At 43.0% G+C, this 27901-nt stretch overlaps 1 protein-coding gene across 1 annotated transcript; it reads left to right on the top strand.

The window, feature by feature from the left end:
- Positions 1 to 325: 325 nt before the first annotated feature.
- LPL (lipoprotein lipase) lies at positions 326 to 26844 on the top strand. The gene is made up of 10 exons (XM_050944374.1): positions 326 to 578; positions 10464 to 10639; positions 10963 to 11142; positions 13354 to 13465; positions 16441 to 16674; positions 17210 to 17452; positions 18582 to 18702; positions 19429 to 19611; positions 21624 to 21725; positions 24712 to 26844. Exons 1-10 carry the CDS (start codon positions 482 to 484, stop codon positions 24728 to 24730), a joined length of 1467 nt encoding a protein of 488 aa, XP_050800331.1. The 5' UTR covers positions 326 to 481; the 3' UTR covers positions 24731 to 26844.
- The last annotated feature ends 1057 nt before the right edge of the window (positions 26845 to 27901 follow it).

The following is a 27901-nucleotide window of genomic DNA, read 5'->3' as shown; positions in this document are numbered from 1 at the left end:
AAGGTTTTTAAAACTGGGCTCTCCAGCTGACAGAAGAGCTCAATTAGAGGATATGGGTTTACAAAATAAATGTGCATGAGGAGTAATCACCCACCACTACTCCTCATGCAAGAAACTCCCCAGCAAACTGCTTAAGCAAAAGCACAGCAAACTGCAGCTGAACTCTCGCCTGCAAGAAGATGGGAAGCATGAGCGTAGTTACAGAGTTAGAGACTGAATGCTGGTATTTGGAACTGAGCATGGGGCCCCTCCTCCGCCCTCACATATGATTTTATAGCCAATAGGTGGTGAGGGTTATTTGCATATTTCCATTCACATAAGGAGCGTGAAGCAGTGACAGAAAGGGGCTTCTCCTACTCCAGGAGACCTAGTGGCACTTTTTGCCCTTAACTTTAGGGAAACTTTGCACTGAGCCCCAGGCTGCACAAACTGCACTCACTTGATTTCCTCTGGACACTGGGAAAGAGAGACATCTCCAGTGATGGCAAGGGGAGCACTGCTGGCAGCCCTGGGCCTGTGGATCCACTACCTCGCTGCTCTCTGTACAGCTACTGCCACGACACAAGCCACTGTCCCAAGTAAGTCTGAGTCCTTGGCGTGGGAGAAACACTGGAAGCTGCGAGACAATATCACTTTTGCAAACATCAACTGAACTTTTGTTTCTGACTTTATACTAAAGGGGGGAGTGCTGGGGATGTGCACAGGGGAAAGGGGGGCTGCTGGGGACATGCACAGGTGGGTATCAGAGCATGCATGGGAGAGACAAGATTGAGGTGCAGGGGGCATGTACAGGTGGCTGTTGGGGATGTGCATGTCAGAAAGAGGAGGTTTGGGGGGGCATGCATGGTGGCGCCCAGGGTTATGACTGGACAGATGCAGGGGGATGTTGGGTGCATGCACAGGAAGGAAAGAAGCATCGGGGCATGCACAGGGGAGGATGTGAGGTGGACAGGAGGGGGTATTTGGGGCATGTACGGAGGAGGGGTGTGGGGCAGGCAGGAGCTTGTTTAGGGGAGGGTGTGGGGCATGCACAGGGGAGGCTGTGGGGCAAGCGGGGGGGTTGGGGGCATGGATAGGGTGGCTGTGGGGCAGGCAGGAGGGGACTGGGGGCATGCACAGGGGAGGGTGTGGGACATGCACAGGGGAGGCTGTGGGGCAAGCGGGGGGGTTGGGGGCATGGATAGGGTGGCTGTGGGGCAGGCAGGAGGGGACTGGGGGCATGCACAGGGGAGGGTGTGGGACATGCACGGGGAGGCTGTGTGGCAAGTGGGGGGGTTGGGGGCATGGATAGGGTGGCTGTGGGGCAGGCAGGAGGGGACTGGGGGCACGCACAGAGGAGGGTGTGGGGCAGGCAGGGGGAGGGTGTGGGACATGCACAGGGGAGGCTGTGTGGCAAGCGGGGGGGGGTTGGGGGCATGGATAGGGTGGCTGGGGGCATGCACAGAGGAGGGTGGGGGGCAGACAGGGGGAGGGTGTGGGACATGCACAGGGGAGGCTGTGTGGCAAGCGGGGGGGTTGGGGGCATGGATAGGGTGGCTGTGGGGCAGGCAGGAGGGGACTGGGGGCATGCACAGAGGAGGGTGTGGGGCAGGCAGGGGGAGGGTGTGGGACATGCACAGGGGAGGCTGTGTGGCAGGCGGGGGGGTTGGGGGCATGGATAGGGTGGCTGGGGGCACGCACAGAGGAGGGTGGGGGGCAGGCAGGAGGTTGTTTGGAGGAGGGTATGGGGCAGCCTGGGCCACGCACGGGGGAGGGAGGGGCGAGGGGCGCGCCGCGGGAGCGGGGGGGTGCGGGGAGGCCCGGATGGGGACTGCCGGTAGCGCGCGGCGCGGGCGCTGGAATGCCTGGCACGCGGGCCAAGGTCACCGTGGCGCGCGGTCCGGCGCGGCGGGGGAAGTCCCGGCGGCTGGGCCGCTCCCGGGGCGTGGCTGGCCGGGCGCGCGGGCCCTTTGCCCGGGGTGCCGGAGCCGCGCGGGCGAGCCAGGCCAGCAGTTGTGCGCCTCGTGCCCGGCGCTGCACACACCCGGGAGACACTGGCCCCTGCCCCAAATTGCTACAGTCCCAGCCCGGGGTCTCCTACACCGCTGTCACTGCCCTGAGCTGCTGGAGTCCCTCCTGCTCTGCCCCAGGGAGACAGAATCAGGCCCCTAGCCCCAGGCAGGGCACCTGGTTACTGGCCCCTAGGGTCTTCTCCATCACTGACAAGCAGGTACTGACTCAAGGAGATGCTTCCAGTGACCAAGCAGGGGACTGGGTTACTTTTTTTTTCATGTGCAATGTGGCATCTGATTGCCCCCTGTTGGTGATAAAGGAGCTGGGCCCTAGTTGTGTGTGTTTATTAGGTGGGTCAAGTGGCCCATCCAGTTGCACAATAGACACAGCTGGAACATCTTGAGCATGTTTTAAAAACAAAAACTAGTTGCGACATGTAATAATGCATTGGCGTTGTAACTAATGCCTTTAAAGAAGATGAAGCAATTAGAGTAAAGTTTGAAGATGAATATAACACATAGTGGAGATATATATAGCACACACAGAACATGGAATGGAAGAATGTATCATCTAGGGAATAGTAGAATTTCACTAATTTTCACTTTGTTAATCCACAAAACTAGTACACTTTCAACAAAGAAACTTTCAACCAACTCTTCCATCAAAGATGGGAGAGAGACTAATGCATTTTAAAAATCTAAGCAGTTAGAAAAAAATTTGGACATATCTGGTGGAAACCACCAAGCAAAACTAAGATCGTAGCTAGCTATGGCCCAGATCCTCAGCAGTTACGACCACCCCATTCGCCGCAGGCATTTAGGTGGAGGGAGCTGGGCAGGTGGGTGCGGGGAGGGCTGCCTGCAGCAAATGGGGTGGAGGGGGGCGGCACGCAGGGGAACTCCCCGCCCCAGCTCACCCCTGCTCCGCGCACGATCACCCGAGCACGCTGCGGCCGCTTCATTTCTCCCACCTCCCAGGCTTGCGGCGCCAATCAGCTTAGGCACCGCTAGCCTGGGAGGCAGGAGAAGTGTAGCGGCCACGGCGTGCTCGGGGTGATCATGCACGGAGCAGGGGTGAGCTAGGGCCGGGGGGGTGCCTCAGGACAGAGAGTGGGAGGTGAGGAGCTGCTGCAAGGGGGGGTGCCTCAGGGTGAGGAGGAGAGCTGCTGGGGGGGAAGGCGCCTCAGGGCAGAGTGAGAGGGACGCAAGGTGGAAGTTTCGCCTAGGGCGCGAAACATCCTTGCACCAGCCCTATCAGCAGTACTTAGATGCCTAACTGCCTTTGAGGATCTGGGGCTACATTTTTTCTCATTGTTGACACTTCCTTGGGAAACATTAAAAAGAAAATGGATGGAGTGTTAGGGCCACAAGTTGGGTGACTATATCAAGTCGGCAAGAGCAAACGGGACAAATGCCCACTTTTGCCAAAAAAGTCGGAACGGTTGGGACAGAGATTAAAAAAGGGACTGTCCTGGCCAAAACATGACGTATGGTCACCCTAGGCCACAGTGAAAAGGAATATAGTCTCACCTTGAATCTAATCTTATTCTGTCGGTGGTTATTGTAGGGCACCCATCACAATAATAGCTTAGTGGCATAAAATGAGAATTCTCTTCTCTCCCAGAGCAAATCTGTAAACATCGTTTTCATTACTATAGCTACTTCCATGCTTTGAAGCCTTTTTGCTTAATGTGTTAGTTCTCCCTAATAACAGATGATGTGGGAACCACTTGTGAGAACATCTCAGATCTAGCCATGCCATGAGCCTGGCTTTCCTTTAAACTCTCATTGAAGTCAATGGGTGTTTTAGGAGCAGAGGACAGCAGGATCTGGGCCGCAGGAAACATAACGTCTGATTCCTTAAGAAACAATACACAGAGATGTTCAAAGGAAGATTATATTTACAGGGCTAAATTCTGATCTCAGTTTAATCAGTGTAAATCTGGAGTAATTCCATCTAAATCAAAGGAGTTACACCAGTTTACATTAGTGTAAACAATTGAAAAATTTGGTCCTCAGCTTTTAATATTACTTGTAAATTCTGTGTTTGGAATAGTTCTGCCAGAGCTGCTGGTATATGAACTTTCCAGCAGAATCTTTTGGCACTTCTGAGAGGGCATATTGGAGAACTAACTGCATAGTGCAATCATAGGATCCTGTTAGATTTATTATGTATGAGAAAATTTCATTTTTGGGAAACTGGCCTGTACTTATACTCCCTTGGGCACCATTATAAAAAGGGCCCTTGTGTTTATTATTGTAGAAGTCTGCTCACAGCTGCACTTTATCATCTTAACACTGTTTTAAAGTGTGATTATTTACAGTGTTTTAGGATGCTAGAACCACTGAGCTTTGTGGATGGTCCTAAAATGTAGGAGAGATGGTCCAGTGTGTCTAAAGGATGGGAAAACACCCCCAGTATATTATTTTACAAACATACCAAATGCACTTTAGGGATGCAGTCATTCTACAGGGAATGACTCAGGCTTTGAACCAGCGTGTGCAGACATTTGTGCCCACATGGAGTCGATCTGAGTCCTATGGAGCAATGTGCAAGTGCAGTAGTTAGACCACGTAATATTTATTGCAAGATTAAAGCCACGGAGTTCTTTCCTCATGTGTGGGATTAATAAACTAAGCTGAAGCTCTTGCACGCTGTAGTTAAACAATAGCCTGCTTTATGGGTTGTTTTGTGGAGTTGTAACTAACAGTGTGATCCTATTGTATTGTTTAAACCACTCAGATCAAATCAAGCATGATTATTTCTGTAATTTAGTCCTTGCAAAGGTATTTCACTTGTCTGAGTTACAAAACTTTACTTTGTTAGGGAACATGGGCTGATATAAGAAGCTTGGTGGGGTATTCAAGGTGATTGAGACATGATGTTCTATTGCACTTTATCAGCTGTAGGACTAGTTATCTCAGCAGAACTCTCACTGTTGTTTGTGTCAATGTTTGAGCATATGTGTGTTAATTTCAATGGAGCTGTGCCAGCCGAGGATCTAACCCATGATGTTTTTATGTATCTAACAATTTGAATTTCCACATCTGCGTATGTAACATGACGAATGATGAAATTCTTGTTTTTCCAAGATTCCTTCCTTAATCCACAGTTCAAATCCATTGATCCATAGTGAATAATTATTTAGATCTTATGATACTTCATATCCTACACCTACATGGGGTAGTTCCACCAGCTCAAAATTCAATTGTCTACCCACCCAACAATAGAGATCAATTCGATGATGGGCACAGTCTTTCTGCCATTGAAGTCAATGGTAATTTTGTCATTGACTTCAGTGGGAACAGGATCGGGTCCATAATGCTTGATTCTATCCTTCCACTTGAGTCAGGAGCCATTTCAACATCTATAGAAGAATTTCAAAGTCTATAGTCTTTCCTTTGGCTTCAGTGGGCAACAAATCAGGCCATAACGTCAGTGGAGTTACTGCTGATTTTCACGGCTGCAGTACTGCCAACCTCATGCAGTCAAAAATCACAAGTTAACCTCAAAAAACCATGAGCTTGACTTAAAAATCACAAGGATTTTTTAAAAAACAATAAATATTTATTTTGCTTATGGGTGCTTATGGGCACACTTGTTTCACTTGTGGATTCCTCCCTACCAAGAGGGCTAGAAAAGTATCCTTTTTAACAAAAGGAAAGTTAAGATTCTCTTGAAGCCTCCTGATTCCAGCACCAGGGCTTTAAGAAAAACACCAAATATTGTGAGACTTGGGATAAAATCATGAGAATGGGCAACATTGCTAGGGCAATATCAGAAAAGCAAGTTCTTTCTGTGCAGAATCTTCACTTAGCCTGTTATTCATAACACTTCTGCTTCCTTCAATTACAAAAATAAAATAAGAAACAAAACATTGTAGATTGTTATTTTGACTGGCTCCCGGACAAATATTATGGTTAAAATGTGTACAATAAAAAGCCCAGAGTGAATTTCATGGCAAGAAAATTGAGTTTCTTTATAGTGCATCATCCCTACACAGATAACAAATGCCAGAAAATTATACTTTGTATTTAAAAATATGCCTCTAAAAAGTACTGCAGCACTGACTACAATGATATTATTAATGTGCATAAAGCAACATGCATGCTTTCATACCTTGCTAAATCAGGACCATAGCAAATATTAATTTTTAAAAAGGAATAATTTTGCACTTAAGTCACCATTCCCTATAAGGCCTTGTCTAAACACAAAGTTGCACCATCTTACCTAAAATTGGTTGAAAACCTTTGTGTGGATACTCTTCATTTGACTGAAACCTGACTTCTATCAATTTTAGCTTATGTCCATTCTGTGCCAAATTCAGCTAAATTAATATAAGCCATTTTAAACCAATAAAAGATTGGAGGGGCAATGCAGCAGTTTCACTAAATTGTTTTTAAAACCCACTTTTAGTTAAACTGACGTGAGTTTGTGTATAGACAACACTACGGTTCTTTGGCTCTATGGAAGAACTCAACAGTTAAAACCCTGCATCAGAATTTCCTTGCAGCTAGTTTACAAATATGAAACTAAATTGGTGTGATGAGATTTTCTTCTCTTTATGGTCCCTACAATCATTATGCCTTCAAGAAAAGGTATTATTATTCAAACTAATTTGTGGTAGTACGACAAGATACTGCTTTTATCCTTTGAACAGGGGCACAAATTGAACTGGCAAATTTTAGTTTTCTGAGTGGCTGTACATGGCTGTTTAATAATGTGTCTTAGCTGCGCCTACTTTTAGTCCATAGACCTTCTTCGTTATTTTAAAACAGTACGTAGTCCATATATATTTAAGCACTGTTCAGCAAGGGAGATTTAGGTTAGATATTAGAAAAGATTTTCCTAACTATAAGGATAGTCAAGTACTGGAATAGATCACCAAGGAAGGTTGGGGAATCCCCTTAATTGGAAGTTTTTAAGAATAGGTTAGACAAACACTTGTCAGGAATGGTCTAGATATACTTGGTCCTTTCTCAGTATGTGGTGAGGGACTAGATGACCTCTTGAGGTCCTTTGCAGCCTATATTCAGTGTGTGTGTGGTGTATATGAATGAATGTGTGTACACATGCACACATACTGAAATTGCAGATTCTAAATGGTCAGAAGGGAGAAAGAATTGTAATTGTAGTGAATTCTTGTTTTAAGATGTGAGTTGCAGCCAAATCATCTTATGCTGTGATCTAATCAGATTTTGCATGCCAAACAAAGGGAGTTCAGGCCAGTACTTGAGGAAGACCTCCAATGAACACCTCAGAACAGCAGGAAGTAATTACTGGTGACGCACATACATAATGTATGCTGAGTATGTAACTATCTGGTGTACCTTGCTGCTGGAGTTGCTCCTCTTCAGTTGAGTCTCTGACCATTTGTGGCCACTAAAGAGTCCATGGCACTTATTGTAAGTACAGGGTTGCTAATCCTGGCAGTCTAGATGAATCGCTATTCATTTTGACTTCTTAGATCTCCCCTGCAATTTCAGCTGGACATAGTAACCACCTTCTCCTCCTCTGAGCAGTGGCTCATGGCTTTGCATGCTTACATGGTTGATGTGGTCGCAAAGGTGACTGCATATCAATGGTGGATGAAATAGTCCCTATATATAAAGGTGTTTTATGAGGCTGAATTAATGAATATTGGTAAAGCACTTGGAGCTCCTCCAATGAAAGGTGCTATAGAAATGCAAGCTCTTTTTGTTAATAATCACATACACGTCAACGTAAGAGCATTCCTGGGAGTTACTTAACTATTACAAACTAGAGGGTCTATTCCATGCAGTATGGTAGCTGTGTCAGCCCCAGGATATTAGAGAGAAGGTGTATGAGGTAATATCTTTCTTTTAGAGGGTATACTGTCAGCTATCAGAAATAATAGTCTATGTATTGAAATGAACGCACTATTAAGCAGATGCCAGTTTAGTCTATATTTTGGATGATTATCAAATAGTCTTAATGCAGTGGGGAATTGCCATGTAGTAGCTAAATACAAAGAAAATAGTATAAAGGGAATGCAGCTGGAGTATTCTTATTTGCCTTCCTGTATGAAACAGGACCTTACACATGCAAAGTCTTTATGAGGTTCTGTGCATTTCATAGTTGAAAGCTGCTTTTATTCCTTTTTAAGACTTTATTGAGTCATCACTGAGTGGAAAGAAAGTTTGATGCTTAACTAAGAACTATTCAGCCTTCAGGGCTTTCTCTCTATGGGTTGAAGAAAAATTATCCTAGTTACTCTAAGGCTGTTTTTCAGAAAGAGGGTAATGGATTAAAGAGATAATTAACATTTGTGGTGAGAGTGAGAAGTTCTGAATGGGCTGTATATGGGGTGGAAGGGGGAGGAATCCCCAAAGGCAGCAATTTATAAGGAATAGATATAGTCAGGCCGACACTAGAAACTTTTACTGGTATTGCAATGTCATTTAGGGGGTGTGACTTTTATTTCTTTATTTATTGCCAGTGTCAGGGCCGGCTCCGGCTTTTTTGCCACCCGAAGCGGCGAAGAAGGAAGCAGGGGAAAAAAAAAGTAAAACCGCAATTGACAGCACTTCGGCGGCAGTTCTACCACGCTGCTTCATTCTTTGGCGGCAATTCGGCGGCTCGTCCTTCCCTCCGAGAGAGACTGAGGGACCCGCTGCTGAATTGCTGCCAAAGACCTGGACGTGCTGCCCCTTCCGATTGGCCGCCCCAAGCATCTGCTTCCTGAACTGGTGCCTGGAGCTGGCCAGTGTACAAATGTCAAATGCCCTAGTGTAGACAGTACTGCTGGCATGAAAGTGCTTTTGCCCATATAACTAATATTCCTGTATCGCTGTTTATTTGTGATGCTGGATGCTAACACCCACAGTAACAGTTATGTTTTGTTTGCAGGACTTCAGAGCACATGCAATACTAACAGTTTAGGCCTCAGTTCAAGAAGGTAATTTAAGCATGGGTATAACTTTAAGCACATGAGGAATCCAATTAACTTCAGTGCATCTACTCAAGTGCTTAAATTTAGGCACTTGCTTAATTAAATTGCCTTATTCAACAAGGTAACTGAACACAAAAGGTTGGGTTTTAAATCAATGAAGCATATATAATACATGGAATTACATATATAATACATGAAATTTACAGAATGACAATATTGAAAAATATAGATACCAGGCAGGAAATATTCTCATATTCTTAACATCTTCATTCCAGAAAATCAACTTTCTGTCATGGAAAAAAATCAAGCAAAAATGGCCATTATTTGTGTGTGTCTTGCAAAATGCCATACTTTGTATCTTTGTGTTCCCTGCTCTGGGTCTGAGCATTTAATGATTATATTCCCAGAACTCTGTGAAATCCTGCTGCAAATGGTGCCAATAAACAAACGTAAACAGAACTGAGCAGTATTAGCTTTTGCTGGGTTGAGAAGAGGAGAAATCAATATTTGCTAAAAGGAAATCTGCCAACTAAGGCCCCAGTTCAGCAAAGCATATATGCACATGTCTAGATACATCTCTGTTCAGCAAAACCTGTAGTTAATCACAAGCTGAAGTGCTTTGCTGAGAATAAGGATGGCCTGGACACATCAGGGCCTAAAAAGGGGCAGAAATATTGGTTTCTAGTTTTAAGGAGAGTATTCTAAACAGAGGAAATACCATTATAAAAGTGTATGATTTTTATACGGCACTGAGTGTGAAATCCAAATAGCACAGACTTTCCTCCTTCCTCTTGTCATAAAAATGAAAAGTAATTTATAGTTTTTTTTCTGAAAGCTGAGGGATTTCTCCAAGAAAGAGCTGCTCATTGCATGCATAGCATACCACATGCCATTACTAATATGCCCTTTCTCCTTCCCTAGAGTGGATAGAGAGTAGCTTTTCTTAGAAAGTTGGTTATCAGATTGTCTGCCATAATATTGCCTTTGAAACATGGGCTTCTGTTTCGTTGGCTCACTTTTAATCCCCAAGGCTGCCTTTTGACCTTCCCACTTGCTTTTTATTTTAGTCGGAACAAACCCAGACACCCGCATGGAATAAAAGCATGGATGAGTTTGCTGCTACTCATTAATTACTGAAGAATCAGTTTGTTATTGCTTAAGTGATTTTCATTAAAGCTGAAATTATGGGGAAGACACATCATCAATACTATGAAGCTCATTAGGAACTCAGTGATTTCTTCCTCTTCCCCCACCCCTCAATTTGAAACCCTTGGGCATTTCTCCACAATCCAGTGCTAACTGCTTTTCAGATGCACCAGTTTTATCTCTTCCATTACCGGATTAAAATAGAAGCCTAAAATAAACACATATTCCTATAATTGGTCAGTTTCTACGTCCTTGTTCTGGCAGGGAAATGGGCCTTAGAGTAGGGTGAATGGATTTTACCTTGTCTTCTGACATCTTTAGATCTGTGATGATCAAAAGGTTTGGTTTTTTTATTATGCATCTTCCTAAACCTGTTTTAATACCTGTTTCCAATATGCTGTCTCCACTATAGGAAGCACCGTAGAAACAAAGAGAGATTTTGAGGGGATCAAGAGCAAATTTTCTTTAAGGACAGCTGACGAACCTGATGATGACATCTGCTACTTGGTCCCTGGTCAAGAAGACACTATGGCACGATGCAACTTCAACCATACCAGTAAAACCTTTGTGGTGATCCATGGATGGACGGTAAGAGGAAACTTCTCCTGGAGCTGAGCTGCAGTCAGAACTGCTATTGATGTCAGTGGGAGCTCCACACACACACAGCAACTGCAGTGTCAGGCCCTGTAGTGCCATCCACTGAAATGCACTGAAACGTTAGCCCATGGCAGACGTGGTTACAGTAAAAAAGGGGTTTACTTTCCCCATTGTATGGCTCCTTCAGCATTTGGGAGGCGGCGACTCTCTCTCACTATATGTATGAGCAGCACCTAACCCAGTGAGGAGCCAATCTCAGCTGAGGCTTCTAGGTGCTACTGCAATACAAATAATAATGTGAAATCTCTTTTCAGGTAACTGGAATGTATGAGAGCTGGGTCCCAAAGCTGGTGGATGCTCTGTATAAGAGGGAACCCGACTCTAATGTCGTCGTTGTAGATTGGCTAAGTCGTGCCCAGCAGCATTATCCAGTATCTGCTGCCTACACTAAACTGGTGGGAAAGGATGTAGCAATATTTATTGACTGGATGGAGGTAAGCACTTGTACAGAGGGCTAGATCACCTGGATTGTGTAGGTGCTAGGAGTTAGACTACTTTAACGGTACAGTTTAGTTTGTTCTATCTCCATTCTAGATTTCTTTCAAGAGGAGCTTCAGGCCATTCAGAAAGTGGGTGTGATTTTTCTAGCCAAATATTTAATAATGGAGGCAAAACTAGGTACATGTTCTACGTGGCTCGCACACACACGTCTGAACTGCTTTGGAGAGATCACAACTGGAAGAGTGTGTGTTCATTTGTAATCATTTCAACAGCAGAAAGATTCTGATGAACCAGCGGGAATTCAGAGAGGAATAGAAAGGGATGGAGTGGTTGAATTATCAGGAAAAGTTAAAAGAATTGAAGTTCAGCTTTCCTAGAAGACAATGAAGGCAGGGCACATGGTAAGAGGAACTGACATTGGTGCAGACCAATGGTCTAAAGTTAGGCGCCTAAATCTATGCTTAGGACTGATTTCATAGTTGCTGAGCAACCCCAGTACACAATGAAGTCCACAAAAGTGTGACTGGGGCAAGAAGGAGAATGCCATCCGTTGGGAGGCGTGGGGTCCGGGACAAATCAGCCTGCCTGCTAGTCTCCTCAGCATCCGTCCAGCACGCCCCCACCGTCTGCTGCTCTCCTCCTCACCGTCTGCCCACCTGCTTGCCTTCCCGTTCGCTTCCTTATCCCGCTTGCCCTCCCACCTCTCCTCACTGCCTACCTCCTCACCCCCTCCCGCCTGCTCGCCTCCCCGCTCGCCTCCTCATCCCACTTGCCCTCCCGCCTCACTTTGCCACCCGCCTCCTCGCCTGAATATCAGGACCGATTGTACATCGGTTGGGATGCAGGACAAAGGGCTAGATATCTGGACAGTCTGATTTTTATCAAAGCACGGGGCCCACCAAAGCCCAGGGGGGCCGCCTTGATTTGCCCTACCCAAGGGACAGCTCTGAATCGGGCATATTGATTCCCTGAGCAATACTGAGCTACTGCCCAGCATCTTGTTTGATGGAGGCCAATACCACATGCCTCGGGAGAGATTGCAAGAAACCCCATAGTTGGATAATTAAGAATCTCTTCCTAAGTCCCATCTGTCAGTGGTGAGCTTATGTCCTGAAGCATAAGTGTTTATATACATAAAATGTCTTAATCCTCTCTGCAACTTTGGATGTTCTCATTATCTATCTAAATGTCAAGGCCGTGGCTTCACTGGGGAATAGGGGTGTTCTTAAATCATGTTCACTAACACAAGATAAAATCCTAGTAAAAAGGCAGTTCAGAGTCTTCACATGAGTTAGCAGGTCAGGATCAGAACCCCACTACCCGTAGGCTAATTCCACTCCTCGGGGAAGGGGTTTCAGAAGCACTCGGTGCTCAAAAGCTGGCCTGCTCTCCTCACATTGATGTCGTGGCCAATGCCGAGTGCTTGTGAAAGTCCCCCCTACACCTTTTTAAAACCCCATTAAGATTTTAGACTCAGCAATCCATTGTTCTTGTATTATAACAATAGTCTACCAATATTGGAATGGCAGAAGGAGTGGGGTTTTTTACTGTAGGGTGGTACTAGGGGACAAGGCTAAGAAAAGGAAAATCTAGGATAAATAGCAGGAGACATTTCTTAGTGATAAAATCTCTTAAACTATGGAATAGCCTCCCAAGTGCCAAGTGGAAACTCCTCACCTGGGACAGGTTAAACTAGACTGGACAAAGCACCAGAAAATATAGCATAGGGAACAATGCTACTATGGTATCAGGGTAGTGCTGTGATTCGTATGAAAATCAATTATGGGATATGTGCACAGCTCACCCTCTCTGAGCTGGGCAGTGATGAGAGCAGCATATATGAGGTCAGCCTTGCTTGACATTAATTTTCTTTAGAAGATTTTCAAAAGCACAAATGGGAGTGAAGTGCCCCACTCCCAATGGCTTTCACTGGGAGTCTATCTGCCTTTGTGCCTTTGAACTATAGAACCACAGGGTTATGAGGGACCGCAAGGGTCATCTTGTCTAGCCCCCCAAATCTGCCTTTAATCTTTTACATGGCACCTAATCCTGTCCCCACTGAACTAAATGTCAAACCATATTGTCTTCAGTCAGGGACTGAGTAGGTTTACAGTAAATTGCAATTTTTCAGATACTTTTTCTGTCTTAATTGTTTTGGTTTTGCACCCTTGGAATTTAAACTTTTTTTTTTAAATCTTCCATAGGAACAATTCAATTACCCACTCGACAACCTCCATTTGCTGGGCTATAGTCTTGGTGCCCATGCTGCTGGGATTGCTGGAAGTCTAACCAAAACGAAGATTAACAGGATCACTGGTAAGAAAAATCCTGCTATGCGGTTTGTGTGCTCACAAAGAGAGAATCGGGGAGCCTGTTTCTCCCCTGGCTTGAATATTACCTTCTTCTTGAAATTTGGTTTGGTTTTAGTTAGGGCTGTTGATTAATCACCGTTAACTCATGCGATTAACTCAAAAAAATTAATCGTGATTTAAAAAATTAATCATGATTAATCGCAGTTTTAATCACACTGTTAAAAAATAGACTACCAATTGAAATTATTAAATATTTTAGATGTTTTTCTACATTTTCATATATATTGTATTCTGCGTTGCAAATGAAATCAGTGTATATTATTTTTATTACAAATATTTGCCCTGTAAAAAACAAAAGAAATAGTATTTTTCAATTCACCTCATGCAAGTACTGTAGTGCAATCTCTTTGTCCTGAAAGTGCAATTTACAAATGTAGATTTTATTTTTGTTACATAACTACACTCAAAAACATAATGTAAAACTTCAAAGCCTACAAGTCCACTCAGTCCTACTTCTTGTTCAGCCAATTGCTCAGACAAAAAATTTTATTTACATTTACAGAAGATACTGCTGCCCACTTCTTATTTACAATATCATCAGAAAGTGAGACAAGGCATTTTCATGGCACTTTTGTAGCCGGCATTGCAAGGTATTTACATGCCACATATGGTAAACATTCGTATGCCACTTTATCCTTCGGCCACCATTCCAGAGGACGTGCTTCCATGCTGATAACGCTCGTTAAAAAATAATGCTTTAATTAAATTTGTGACTGAACTTCTTGGGGGAGAACTGTATGTCTCCTGCTCTGTTTTAGCCGCATTCTGCTATATATTTTGTGTTACAGCAATCTCAGATGATGACCCAGCACATGTTCATTTTAAGAACAGTTTCACTGCAGATTTGACAAAATGCAAAGAAGGTACCAATATGAGATTTCTAAAGATAGCTACAGAACCCAAACCACCAAAAAAGAAAATCAACCTTCTGTTGGTGGCATCTGACTCAGACAGTGAAAATGAAGATGCATCAGTCCGCACTGCTTGGGATTGTTATCAAGCAGAACCTGTCATCAGCATGGAGGCATGTCCCCTGGAATGGTAGTTGAAACATGAAGGGACCATATAACTCTTTAGGTCATCTGGCACGTAAATATCTTGCAACGCTGGCTACAACAATGCCATGTTTGCAAACTTTCAGGTGACACTGTAAACAAGAAGCAGGCAGCATTATCTCCTGCAAATGTAAACAACCTTGTTTATCTTAGCGATTGACTGAACAAGAAATATGACTGAGTGAACTTGGAGGCTCTAAAATTTTACATTGTTTTATTTTCAAATGCAGTTATTTTTTGTATATAATTCTACATTTGTAAGTTCAACTTGCATGATAAAGAGATTGCATTTTAGTACTTGTATTAGGTGACTTGAAAAATACTATTTTTTGTTTTTTACAGTGCAAATCAAAAATAAATATAATCAAAAAAAAGTAATAAAAAATAAATATAAATTGACCGCTGTACTCTTTGTATTCTGTGTTGTAGTTGAAATCAATATATTTGAAAATGTAGAAAATATCCAAAAATATTTAAATGTATTCTGTTATGACATTGCGATTAATCACATGATTAATACGATTAATTTTTTTATCTCTCGATAGCCCTAGTTTTAGCGATGGTGATTGTGCCTGTGTTTTATGCCTTTTATTGTTGAGTTGCGAGGCCTATAGTGATTAATGATTTGTGTGATGATTGGCCCTACAGGCCTGGGCCCCACTGCGCTAGGCACGGTACTTTGACCTAAGCAGGCAGGAAACCCCCCATTTTGTCTGTGGGTCTGTCTTCACTGCAGAGCTAGCTCAGGCTGTTACACTGATATTGCCTCTAACCTCCTTCCTGTCCACCTGCAGAGTTTTGTGTTTTAAACCCAGGTTGGTTGGCCCTGCTGGGGCTATTGGCTAGATCACAAGTGCTGCTTTGACTTGGGTTGGTAACCCATCCACTTTGTAGTGAGGACACAGGTTAACTCTCTCAAGTGCTGATAGTCCTCCAGTGCCTTCCCACAATTCCTTTCCCTTCCTGCCCCACTTATGCCTAGAAAGACAGAACACACTTCTCACAATTCACTAGGAGAGAATTGTAGAGCAGCTCAATTCATTACAACACAAAGAATAATGGGATATGCCCCCAGAACCCCAGTGTTCCCCCCGGGTGAGTGCAGCACTATATCAGTGAGGACACAGTAACTTGGGTAGGGTATTGCAGTGTTGATGCTCACACCGAGGTGAAGCTAACCCCAGTGTTCAGACCCAGGTGCTGAGCCCCTGAATTAAACATAGAACTGTCCTAGCAACGTTAACCATCTGTTTTAGACACGTTTGCCATTATGTTATGGGAATTTGCACAGTAAGGGAAGTGGATGTAAGTGTCACAATTGAGGTTTTTATTTACTGTTAGAGCAGGTCACTTTTTTGACTTTTGTAATTGATGTAATTTTGAAATTTGAAATTTCTTTAAAAATCAGGAAAATTGACAATGATTATTTTCATTATTCGTGTCGTCCCCCCCATACACACCTGTTTTCAGACCAGCAGGTGAGCTGGTTGAAACATTTTTTTTTTTTTGACATTTTGAATTTTTAAAACATCAGTTTTTTTTCAAAATCTGGAAAAAATGGGAAAACATTTTGAGAAAAGTCATTTTTTTCCACCAGCTATAAATACCGCAAACCTGTAAGAGTTAAACTGCCTAATTTCTTTACACATCTTTTATATACATCATATTCTGTGTAATAATAATGAAGCTTTAATGTTTGTATTTAATACTTTAGCATACATGAATGTGTGCTTTCATTAATGTATTTAAGGAGCTGATAATGCACACAAAACAACTTTTAAACTAAGGCTCCCCAAACTTGGGGACTGTAACACAGATTACATCAGTTTCATCCATTGGTTTGAATTTTTTTACCCCCATGAAGGTTTAGATCCAGCTGGACCTAACTTTGAATATGCTGAAGCAACCACGCGCCTCTCCCCGGATGATGCTGCTTTTGTCGATGTCCTACACACCTACACCAGGGGGTCTCCAGATCGCAGCATTGGGATACAGAAGCCTGTTGGGCATATTGACATCTACCCAAATGGAGGAGGCTTCCAGCCAGGCTGTAATCTAGGTGAAGCTCTGCGCCTTATTGCAGAAAAAGGCCTTGCAGGTAAGGCTAGTTTGGAAAGAGAAGGCTAACACCTGCCCAAGTGATCTTGGGGTGGAGTGGGAGGGATTTCCAACAGCACCTAAGGGCCAGGCTACATTGCAGCTGGAAGTGTGAGTTCCAGCTCAGGTAGACATACGTATGCCAGCGTTGATTAAGCTAGCATGCTAAAAATAGCAGTGTTACCATGTCTATGTGGGCGCTGGGTCTAGCTGGCCCAAATAAGTACCTAGGGTCCTGGATGGGACTGTACTTGGGCAACTTGTCTGTCCTCCCACTTGCGCCGCTGCAGCTATGCTGCTATTTTTATTGAGCAAGCTTAATCAAAACTAGCACGCTACATCTACCCGAGCTGCTAATTGCTCCTCCTGCTCCAGCCTAGATGGACCCTTAGCTACTTAGAAGCATAAATCCTACTGAAAGTCAATGGGACTGGTGCTCCGTAGGCACTTGTGACAATCCCCCCACAAGGCCCTCATCTCAGATTGTTTTATCACTGATAACTCTGACTGGGTAATCTGATTCTCTTCCTTCTAAGATGTGGATCAACTGGTGAAGTGCTCTCATGAACGCTCCATCCACCTCTTCATTGACTCCCTCTTGTACGAAGACAAGCCAAGCCTGGCCTACCGCTGCAACACAAAGGAAACCTTTGAGAAGGGGCTGTGTCTGAGCTGCAGGAAGAACCGCTGCAACAATCTGGGCTATACAGTCAACAAAGTGAGAGCCAAGAGAAACAGCAAAATGTATTTGAAGACTCGCTCTCAAATGCCCTATAAAGGTAGGTGGCAGCCGTTTCATTGTGGAAAAGCGATTTTTGTTCATGCTGCGTTGTGTGGGAGGAGAATGATCTTGCTTCTTTGCGAACTGCGATCAGGAGACACTGAGCTATTGAAGATCTTTGAGTTTTTCCCATAAGGAGAGGAGGGCAAGGAAACTGATGTAACACAGTGTTAAGAGATCCAAAGGGAAAAAGTCCTATCTTGTCTAATGTAGTCAGTAACTCTGCTTGGAACAGTCTGACTCTCTGAATTTTTCCATCTCTTTCTTTTCCAAACTGTTGCTGGAAAAACTAAAAGCAAACCAAAGTGCGGCAAGTGACTTGCTCTGAGATGTGCAGGCATCAAACTCACACTCTATAGAGTAATGCCTGTGCCAAAGCCTGCCACTGCAAGACATACACTTTTTTTTTTTCTAATTGCCACAGTGGCTGGTCTGAAGAGGAAATTGCTGGAAAGAATCGGAAAGCTTTCAGCCAGGGAGGAACTGTTAAAGGTAGATGGCTAGCTAGGTCAGCCTAGCAGCATTAACAGTAACATATGAAGGACCCAAGTATGGTGTGCCACAAGCACTGAGTAAGGAGCAGCAAAAAGCTGCACTACTCCAGAAGTAAACCAAGGACAAGCGGTACTCCCCGTTTCTCTGGTGCTGCCAGTGTTGGAACCGTGGGCAGACTGGAATTTGTGGGTGTTTACAGTGCAGTGGTGATTCACTGAATCAGTTACAACAAACTTCACAGAGACTTTTTGCACAAGAAAGAACTACTCCTTTAAGTCTGGATGTGCAGGGTTAGCCCCAGCACTGAGACACAGGAACCTTCCCCATGAAACGACACCAAGCCAGCACTGAAGCCCCAGCAAACAATTTATATTGCCATTCCAATGCCAAGCGGTAAATAATCCTGAAGTATTCGATTCTGCCATCCTTGCTCCTGTTAAGTAATCCTTAACACAAGAGAGTCCCCTTGATATCTGTGGAACTACTCACATAACAAAGGGCTAGTGAGCTTGAGTGGCAGATCCACACGAGGGTTTTGCCAAGCTGTCAGATTTGCTAGTCTCTCTCTCTCTCTCTCTGTGCAGGCTGTTCTTAATGATGAATTTTCCTTTTCTGTTTCTTCCTCCACCCAGTCTTTCATTACCAGGTCAAGGTCCATTTTTTTGGAAAGGTGAATGTGACCAAGACAAATCAGCCATTCCTGGTCTCTTTGTATGGCACTGCCGATGAGAGCAAGAACATTGCTTTGATATTGTGAGTATCAACGGAAATCCAGACAAGCACAAGTACAACCCACTGCTCAGGCTATCTCCTGCTAGGCTTCAACCACAGAGGGTATGACTCTATTGCAGCCCAAACTAAAGAACCTGGCTCTCTAGCACAAGCAGTAGAGACTTATGCTTTGAGCTCTTGTGGTTCAAATCTGGCTCAGATAGCAGCTGTCAGCTGTGCAGTACTGAGGCTTAGCATATAGTCTCCATAAGGGCCACTTTGATCAGAGATTTGAAAAAGAAACGTCAGGTCAGGCTTGTGGCTCATCATAATCAAAAGTTCTCCAAGCCAAAGAAATTCAAGACCTTATTATGACATCAGTCTTCAAGCTCCCTGCACTATAATAGCTTGGATTTGCTCTTATGCAAGAGCGGTGCTCTTTTTCCTCCCCCATGGTGGAGTCTTAATGTTCTGTTCCCACTAAGTTAAAGGCAAAGACTTACCTGTATCTTAACATAGAGTTTTGTTGTCCAACATGGGTCTGCCACAAGCCGCACACATGGGGGTGCATAGGAGCTGACCAGCAACAGATTGACTCAGAGATGGGAGCTAGTGTGGGTTGTAAGGGCCTGAGCTGAAGTCAGTGGAAAGATGCCCATTAACTACAGAACACGTGGAATCAGGCCCAAAGTGAGACAGAGCACGCTTGCCTATCTCCGAAAATACACAAAGGCTTACTCACAGATTGTAACTTATTTTTTTCCACAGACCTGAAATTTCCACGAACAAGACCTACTCCGCCCTGGTTTACACCGAGATCAATATTGGAGATCTCCTCATGCTGACACTGCAGTGGGAGAAGGAATCCATTTTCAGCTGGTCGGACTGGTGGACCTCCTATGCTTTTGACATCCAGAGGGTCAGAGTGAAGGCAGGAGAAACGCAGAAAAAGTAATTACAGTAAAAATTGAATATTGGATTTAATTGCCATGTGTCAGGACTCTCAAGATACCTGGTGGGAGTGGAAAGAGATTAGGAGCATTTATTTGAATAAAAGCCAGGAGTCAGAGTCACAGTTACACGCTGTTTGTTTGTTTGTGCTGCTCTAGTGATGCAAAGAGTTATCAACCTGGCTCAAGCAGCTAATTAGGTTAGGTTTACAGATGTTTCACATCACTGTAACAGCTAGAGCATCTCAGTGATTCTGGTCCCATAAATTGCACTAAGCACTATTCAGCCATGCACTTAAGTATGTGGCTAACATTAAGGATATGAGTAATCATATGGACTTCAGTGGAACTATTCATGTGCTTAACAATCTTGCTGAATCAGCGACTTTGATGGTATTTGCAGACCAGCTCGCCTGCCTCCTTCTGAGCATTTGTGTAAATAACACTTTTTCATCACAAAGAATGTTCATGAGAAGGGAGGGACTCCTGAACACCCTTCCACATTTGTATTCCCACAGGAAATGTGTGTGTGGCCATCTTGGAAACTCTTTATTCGCTTGGGAATCCTCCGATCAGGAGGGCAGCAACTACAGCATGTGACTTTGTTGTGAATGAATACCGCATACCAAGCAGCACTCATGAGTAGTTCAGAAGCAGAAATGCATTCACATAAACCAAATTTTGAACAGTGACCATATTCATAAAGCTCGAAATCTGTTGGCAGAAAATCTGAACTGAAAAAGGGACTTAAATCTGACCAATTGTTTGTAGTGTAATACATCCAGCTCTGAATTTGGTACAGTAGTAAGTTTTCCAAAATACACAGTAATGAGAGCTGGACAAATATGGAAAAAATAATCAAGTAACTTTGGCCATTAAAAGCAGCTGCTGGGTTTGGGTGAAACTGGCAACATACTTCATTCACAAAGTTTCAGGGGAGCAAGATTTTTAACCAAGAATGTTCAGAGAATGCAAAGTCACATGAATATTCATATGTGTAAACTCCTAGGCCAGAATTTGCACAGGAAGTGAGGTTCTTACAGCCATTTAAAAAACATGTCATTAATCACAAAGGGTGAAATTCTGTGGAGAGGGCCTGCAAAAAGTCCAGTTTACCTCCTATACATGCAGAAATAAATTTGGGAAAGAAGTGCTTTCCTGAATCAGGTCCCAAGGGCCTGATTGCTCAGCACCTTGCACTGTGACCCTTTAGGAGTTGAGGTCATTTAGCACTTCGCAGAGTTGGGCCAATAAATGACACAATTTGGCTGCATGCAGTTTTCACTCCAAGTGGAGTAGCCATTTGTCCATAACAGTGCATTGAAACAAGTCAGTGTCTTTTTAAAATCTCTTACCAATGAAGTTTCATTGTACTTAAGTTCTCTAGAAACTGCCTGTGCTGTTTGAGATTGTACAGAATTTTTATAAATGACATTACTGGAATGTTTAAAAACAAATATTGGTCTTATTTTTCACATAGGATATCTAATGTTATTTTTAGCACCGTGTAAATAGATTTTTTTTGGTTTGTTGGCATTTTAAAAAAAATTTAGTTTGGACAAAAATGTTTTGTCTTGGTAAAATAGTTTGTTTAGACTTTTAGATGTTTTTGGATTAAGTAAAATTTAAAGGAAATTTTGAAATGGAAAGTCCATTGCAAACTGAAATTTAAACATTTTGTTTAAGAAAGTGTCAAAACAAATTTTTCAATTTTTGAAGGGCGGTGGATAGAGGGGAGAGCAGGGTTGAAACTAAAAACTTGGCAAAATTGGCACAAATTGGTGAAATGTTTCAGTGTTGCCAAACCGACCGTACTTTTTTTGGCTGAAAAAATTTTCAGCTGAAAAATTTCTCCAAGCTCTAGCCATTCCTTAACCAATTGCTCATGCATTTAAGAAACAAATGATCCCATCCTTGACAAAGGCACACTGTTTCTGGGCATTGGTTGCATTTTAAGAGCTAAAATGGTTGTCCCTGCTCAGCTGTGTGAAAACTCTTATGTTTGATCTGCAGGATGGTGTTCTGCTCTCGTGATGGGATCTCTCACCTCACAAAAGGGAAGGAGGCTGTGGTATTTGTGAAATGCACTGCTAAGCCCAACAATACAGACACAGGGTAAGAGCTCTACTGCAACATATGATGCCACACAGACAAATCAATGAATGTAGAACATTGTTTTAAGGATGTTCTCAGTATTGGCTGAAACCAGGCAGTGCTGAAAGTCTTCATAGACTCAATCATAGACTTCTAGACTTTAAGGTTAGAAGGGACCATTATGATCATCTAGTCTGACCTCCTGCACAATGCAGGTCACAGACTCTCACCCACCCACTCCTTTATCAAACCTGTGTCTGAGCCACTGAAGTCCTCAGATCATGGTTTAAAGACTTCAAGGTGCAGAGAATCCTCCAGCAAGTGATCTGTGCCCCACGCTGCAGAGGAAGACGAAAATCCCCCAGCGTTTCTGCCAATCTTCCCTGGAGGAAAATTCCTTTCCGACCCCAGATACGGCAATCAGCTAAACCCTGAGCATGTGGGCAAGACTCACCAGCCGGACACCCAGGAAAGCATTCTCTGTAGTAACCTCAGATCGCACCCCATCTAACATCCCATCACAGGCCATTGGGCATAATTACCGCTAGTAGTCAAAGACCAAGTAATTGCCAAAATTAGGCTATCCATTATACCATCCCCTTCATAAACTTATCAAGCTTAGTCTTGAAGCCAGATATGTCTTTTGCCCCCACTACTCCCCTTGGAAGGCTGTTCCAGAACTTCACTCCTTTAATGGTAAGAAACCTTCGTCTAATTTCAAGTCTAAACTTCCTGATGGCTGTTTATATCCATTTTGTTCTTGTGTCTACATTGGTACTGAGCTTAAATAATCTCTCCCCCTCCCTGATATTTATTCCTCTGATATATTTATAGAGCATTCATATCCCCCCTCAACCTTCTTTTGGTTAGGCTAAACAAGCCAAGCTCTTTGAGTCTCCTTTCATATGACAGGTTTTCCATTCCTCGGATCATCTTAGTGGCCCTTCCCTGATTCAGTTTGAATTCATCCTTCTTAAACATGGGAGACCAGAACTGCACACAATATTCCAGATGAGGTCTCACCAGTGCCTTGTATAACAGTACTAACACCTCCTTATCTCTAGTGGAAATATCTCACCTGATGCATCCCAAGACCACATTAGCTTTTTTCACAGCCTGTGGAGATCCGTCTCCACCTCTGTTACTTCCAACTGATGCCTCCCCAGCTTATAACAATAGTTCTTGTTATTAATCCCTAAATGCATGACCTTACACTTTTCACTATTACAGTTCGTCCTATTACGATTACTCCAGTTTACAAGGTCATCCAGATCTTCCTGTATGATATCCTGGTCCTTCTCTGTGTTAACAATACCTCCCAGCTTTGTGTCATCCGCAAACTTTATTAGCACATTCCCGCTTTTTGTGCCAAGGTCAGTAATAAAAAGATTAAATAAGATTGGTCCCAAAACCAATCCCTGAGGAACTCCACTAGTAACCTCCCTCCAGCCTGACAATTCACCTTTTAGTACGATCCATTGTAGTCTCCCCTTTAACCAGTTCCTTATCCACCTTTCAGTTTTCATATTGATCCCCATCTTTTCCAATTTAGCTAATAATTCCCCATGTGGAACCATATCAGATGCCTTACTGAAATCAAGGTAAATTAGATCCACTGCATTTCCTTTGTCTAAAAAATCTGTTACCTTCTCAAAGAAGGAGATCAGGTTGGTTTGGCACAATCTACCTTTTGTAAAACCATGTTGTATTTTGTCCCAATTACCTTTGATCTCAATGTCCTTTACTATTTTTTCCTTCAGAATTTTTTCCAAGGCTTTGCATACTGCAGATGTCAAACTGACAGGCCTGTAGTTGCCCAGATCACCTTTTTTCCCCTTTCTTAAAGATAGGAACTATGTTAGCAATTCTTCAGTCATATGGTACAACCCCTGAGTTTACAGATTCATTAAAAATGCTTGCTAATAGGCTTGCAATTTAGTGTGCCAGTTCCTTTAATATTCTTGGATGAACATTATCTGGGCCCCTTGATTTTGTCCCATTAAGCTGTTCGAGTTTGGCTTCTACCTCGGATGTGGTAATATCTACCTCCATATCCTCATTCCCATTTGTCATCCTACCATTATCCCTAAGCTCCTCATTAGCCTCATTAAAGACTGAGGCAAACTATTTGTTTAGATATTGGGCCATGCCTAGGTTATCCTTAACCTCCATTCCAACCTCAGTGTTTAGCAGTCCCACTTCTTCTTTCTTTGTTTTCTTCTTATTTATATGGCTATAGAACCTTTTACTGTTGGTTTTAATTCCCTTTGCAAGGAAAAATTCTACATAGCTTTTGGCCTTTCTAACTTTATCCCTACATGTTCTGACCTCAATAAGGTAGCTTTCTTGTGAGAAAACAGTCTCATGAGATTGCCACATTGACTTCCATGGTAATGCTGGTCAGTGCTAGGTGAGCTTTGGGAAGCGTCTGAACTTTTCCAAGGTTATCAAAACTCAAGTGACTGAATATTTGGTCCTGGTTCTCTGCTACCCTGTATAGTCATAGACCCCTGTGCAAAGGGAGAGCACAAGAGGTGTAAAGCCCTACCATGCTTTGCACATGAGGGGCCAAGTAGGATATAAAGTGATACCTTCTAACTCAGCAGGAAACAAGCACACTCTTGTCTTCAGGACCATTTGTGGTTTCTTTTAAAACATGTCCATCTTCATTTGGGCTTTACAGCTAGGTTTCAGACTGTCAGTGGTGGGTAGTATTTGATACAGTAGCTATTTTTAGGTCTCATGGATGCACCTGCCTATTTAGGTCTCAGTTCTCCATAGTGGTGCACTAGGCCCTCACTCCACGGCTAAGTCCCATTGAAGTCAATGTGAACTGTTGGCGCTCAGCACTTCTATAAAAATCAGGTGTGTGTAATAATTAGTGACCAACAGCCATCAAAGAGTTGAGCAGCTAACTTATTGTCACACAAAACAATTGTTTAGACTTTGAAAAAATCCCACAAATAAAGTTAATATAGGTTATAAACTTCTCCTATTTCTCTTTTAGAGACCAGTCAAGACCTTAAAGAAAGATCAGCTCGTGAATTTTCTGAAGAATGAAGTGGATGAAACATTTCTGCTTTGGATGGAAAAATAATCCCCCTTATGTCGGATGCTGAGAACTGAATGTATTGAAATATTTAGCAGCTGTAATACTGCTGGCCTTTTCGTCTGCTATTCCTAGTTATTCTAGTAGACTCTTTCTTTTGTACAGAGTCTCAGAACGCACAAAGTGGTTACTTAACTATAAAGAACATATTAGCCAAGTAGTTTAAAGTACATCTACAAAAAGTATAACGTCTTGATTACCGGGAAGAATTAAGAGTTATTTTGCCTCAAAATACCACCTTGTAACAAGGTTTCTTGATATAATGTACTGTATAGCAAATTCTTAGTATTTATTGAAAAGTCTAATTTCTGGGCCTGTATTTTGGCTTTTTAAACTTGATTTGTTACTTTTAAAGATTTTTCTAAAACTGGACAGATGTCTGTTTTTGTGGTTGGGCAACATCCATTCAGCTAATTAATGAGTTTAAAGACCCTTCGCTGACCGTCGCTCAAGGTGGTCAAATATGTATTTAGCATTCAGGAAAGCATACACCTGCTCTTGCTAAGGCTGGTACTCAAAAGATGCCCAGGCCTGAATGAATATGGAAAGAGAAAATTCTGGATAATAATGCATTGCACTTGAGGTAAACTCCAGTGCTATGAGTACTGATTTATCCTTAAGTATGACCTGTTAATCTATACTCTGTTAAATAGTTCATCCTGCAATAAATTTCCAATCATAGGAGATGCTAGCATTTTCATTGTCCTATGATGATATTTTAACATTAATGGGTAACATCTTTTTCAAATAAAGCCATCTAAACTCTGACATCGCTCTAGGTTAGGGGCTTCAAAAGAAGTAACAAACTGAAAACTGCAGAAACTTATTTTCATCACCTGTTTACAACACCAATGCAAAATGAGGTGAAAACCGGACCATTCTGCTCTGACCCTGGAGTTTCAGTCATTCGAGCCACAGCTGTTCTAGCCTTGTGTTCTCCTGTATTTTCCAGACATGAAAATGGACAGGCTGCATGATCATCCTTCTCTTTGCTGATATTCGTGTTTCCAAAGACTACTCTCTATTTATTTCTTGCCTATGACATAGAGGTAGAAGCTGTGAGCTGCAAGATGGTCTGAAATGTCACATATTTCAGTAAGGTGCAGGATCTAGGCCATTCAAGGAGCCTGAGTGTATTGTTCACAAAACACAGTGCTCTGAGATCACTTGAATTAAAAGTGCCACAAACAAACACACAAGTACTGTAAAACTGAAGGGTTGGGGTTTTTTATAATAAATAATGTATATTTATTCAAATGCCATGAAAAGTTCAGTAGCCTTCTTCTATTAAACCATAAATCAAAAATTGGGGAGGAAATACGAGTTAGAATATGATTACAGAGCCATTTTTCGTAATCCTTGCATTTATTACAAAGCATATGGTGAAGGTGGCATTTGTGCTAAGTCTTCCAGAACAAAAAAACGACACCTATCTTTATGTTATTTTTCAATCGACATACCATTAGCGGATCAGGTGAACAAAGAGCTAACCCAGTGCAATATGTTGGAATGCCAACAGCTCAAAAGGTGCTAAAAATGTGATGTCTTAACCCAATGAATTATAGCTGAGAGAGGTGTTCCGTGAGTATTGGAGCATATCACTCAAGACCTCTAAAAGTGATAAAACAAAGTGATTCATGTTTCCAGCTGACATTGCTTTTACTTGCATTTTCCTGAAAGATGTGAGGACATGTATACTTTTAATACAGGATCTAATGAAACACCTACAGCACTTGAAGGCCCAATGGTGAAAGGTCTCTACATGTGGACACATGATTTAGCTTGAAATGTTATTTATTACCTGTAAATATATATATTTTTATGTGTATAAAGGTAGTTTGTATTTATTGCTGAGATTATCAAGACTAACTCCATTTATTCAGTTGTGTGCTATTAATCCTGTATATAGCTTTCAAAAAGCTACTTAACCATGCTTACGAAATAATGCACTGTAATATGCATTTTCTAAAGAAAGCATCTCAATTTTGTACAGAATGGAAACCTAAGGTTTTAATAAAATTGTCAAATTAATTCCCTAGTTAGACTAGTTTTGTTTTTCAGAAATAAGCATTGAATATTAGTGGTATTTTAAAACTGACACAATTTGCTGGACTCTGGGAACAGGTAGAGGGAGACATTTTCAAAAGCGACTAGTGATTGTCAGTGCTTTTAATTTTGGTTGTCCTGTCTGAGATGCCTTAAAGGAGCCAGATTTTAAGGAAATGGCAGAAAAAAATCAGACCCTTCTAAGATACTTCAAGGTGGACACCCCCAAATCAAGCCACCTCAAATTACTAGCCACTCCTGAAAATCTTGGCCCAAAGGAAAAAAGAGGCATAATACTTGCCATGAGAGGCATAATACTTGCTGCAGCACCAGTGTTGATGCCCTGGTCTGTTAATGTGCTCTGATTGGCCTCCAGAAGTGTCCCACAATGCCTGTTCTAGCCACTCTGGTCATCAATTTGACCTCTACTGCCCTGCCCTCAGGTGACCAACCTTCAGACGCGCCCTTTAAATTCTCTGGGAATTTTGAAAATCCCCTTCCTGTTTGCTCAGCCAGGTGTGGAGTGTTCTCAGTGCATCTTTCCAGGTGACCATGCCTTCACCCACCAGGCGATCCCCAGTATGGATCAATGGCGAGGTGCTGGACCTCATCAGTGGGGAGGAAGCTGTTCAGTCCCAGCTGCGCTCCAGCCATAGGAATTACAATACCTTTGGGCAGATATAAAGGGCCATGATAGAAAGGGGCCATGACCAGGAAGCAGTGCAGGGTTAAAGTGAAGGAGCTGCAGAATGCCTACGATAAAGCACGAGAGGCAAACTGCCTCTCCAGTGCTGCCCCCACACCCTGCTGTTTCTACAAAGAGCTGGACACAATACTTGGGTGCGACCCCACCTCCACTCTAAAGAGCACCATGGACACTTCAGAGGCCATGCCAGCCCAGAGTGCAACAAGGCAGGAGGAGGAAAGTGGGAGCGAGGGTGCTGAGGAGAAGGGGGGCCCAGAGCCAGAGGACAGCCCGGCATCCCTAGATGCATGCAGCCAGGAGTTGTTCTCAAGCCAGGCGGAAGGAAGCCAGTCGCAG

Source organism: Gopherus flavomarginatus, chromosome 3, assembly GCF_025201925.1.
Source record: "Gopherus flavomarginatus isolate rGopFla2 chromosome 3, rGopFla2.mat.asm, whole genome shotgun sequence".
NCBI lineage: Eukaryota > Metazoa > Chordata > Testudines > Testudinidae > Gopherus > Gopherus flavomarginatus.
This window is presented reverse-complemented; position numbering and strand designations above follow the sequence as displayed.

Excerpts from the sequence above, each read along its gene's own strand:
- LPL (XM_050944374.1), top strand. The coding sequence starts at position 482 with ATGGCAAGGGGAGCACTGCTGGCAGCCCTGGGCCTGTGGATCCACTAC. Across the intron at positions 11,143-13,353 it reads TATTTATTGACTGGATGGAG|GAACAATTCAATTACCCACT; the intron begins GTAAGCACTTGT and ends AATCTTCCATAG. Across the intron at positions 17,453-18,581 it reads CTCTCAAATGCCCTATAAAG|TCTTTCATTACCAGGTCAAG; the intron begins GTAGGTGGCAGC and ends TCCTCCACCCAG.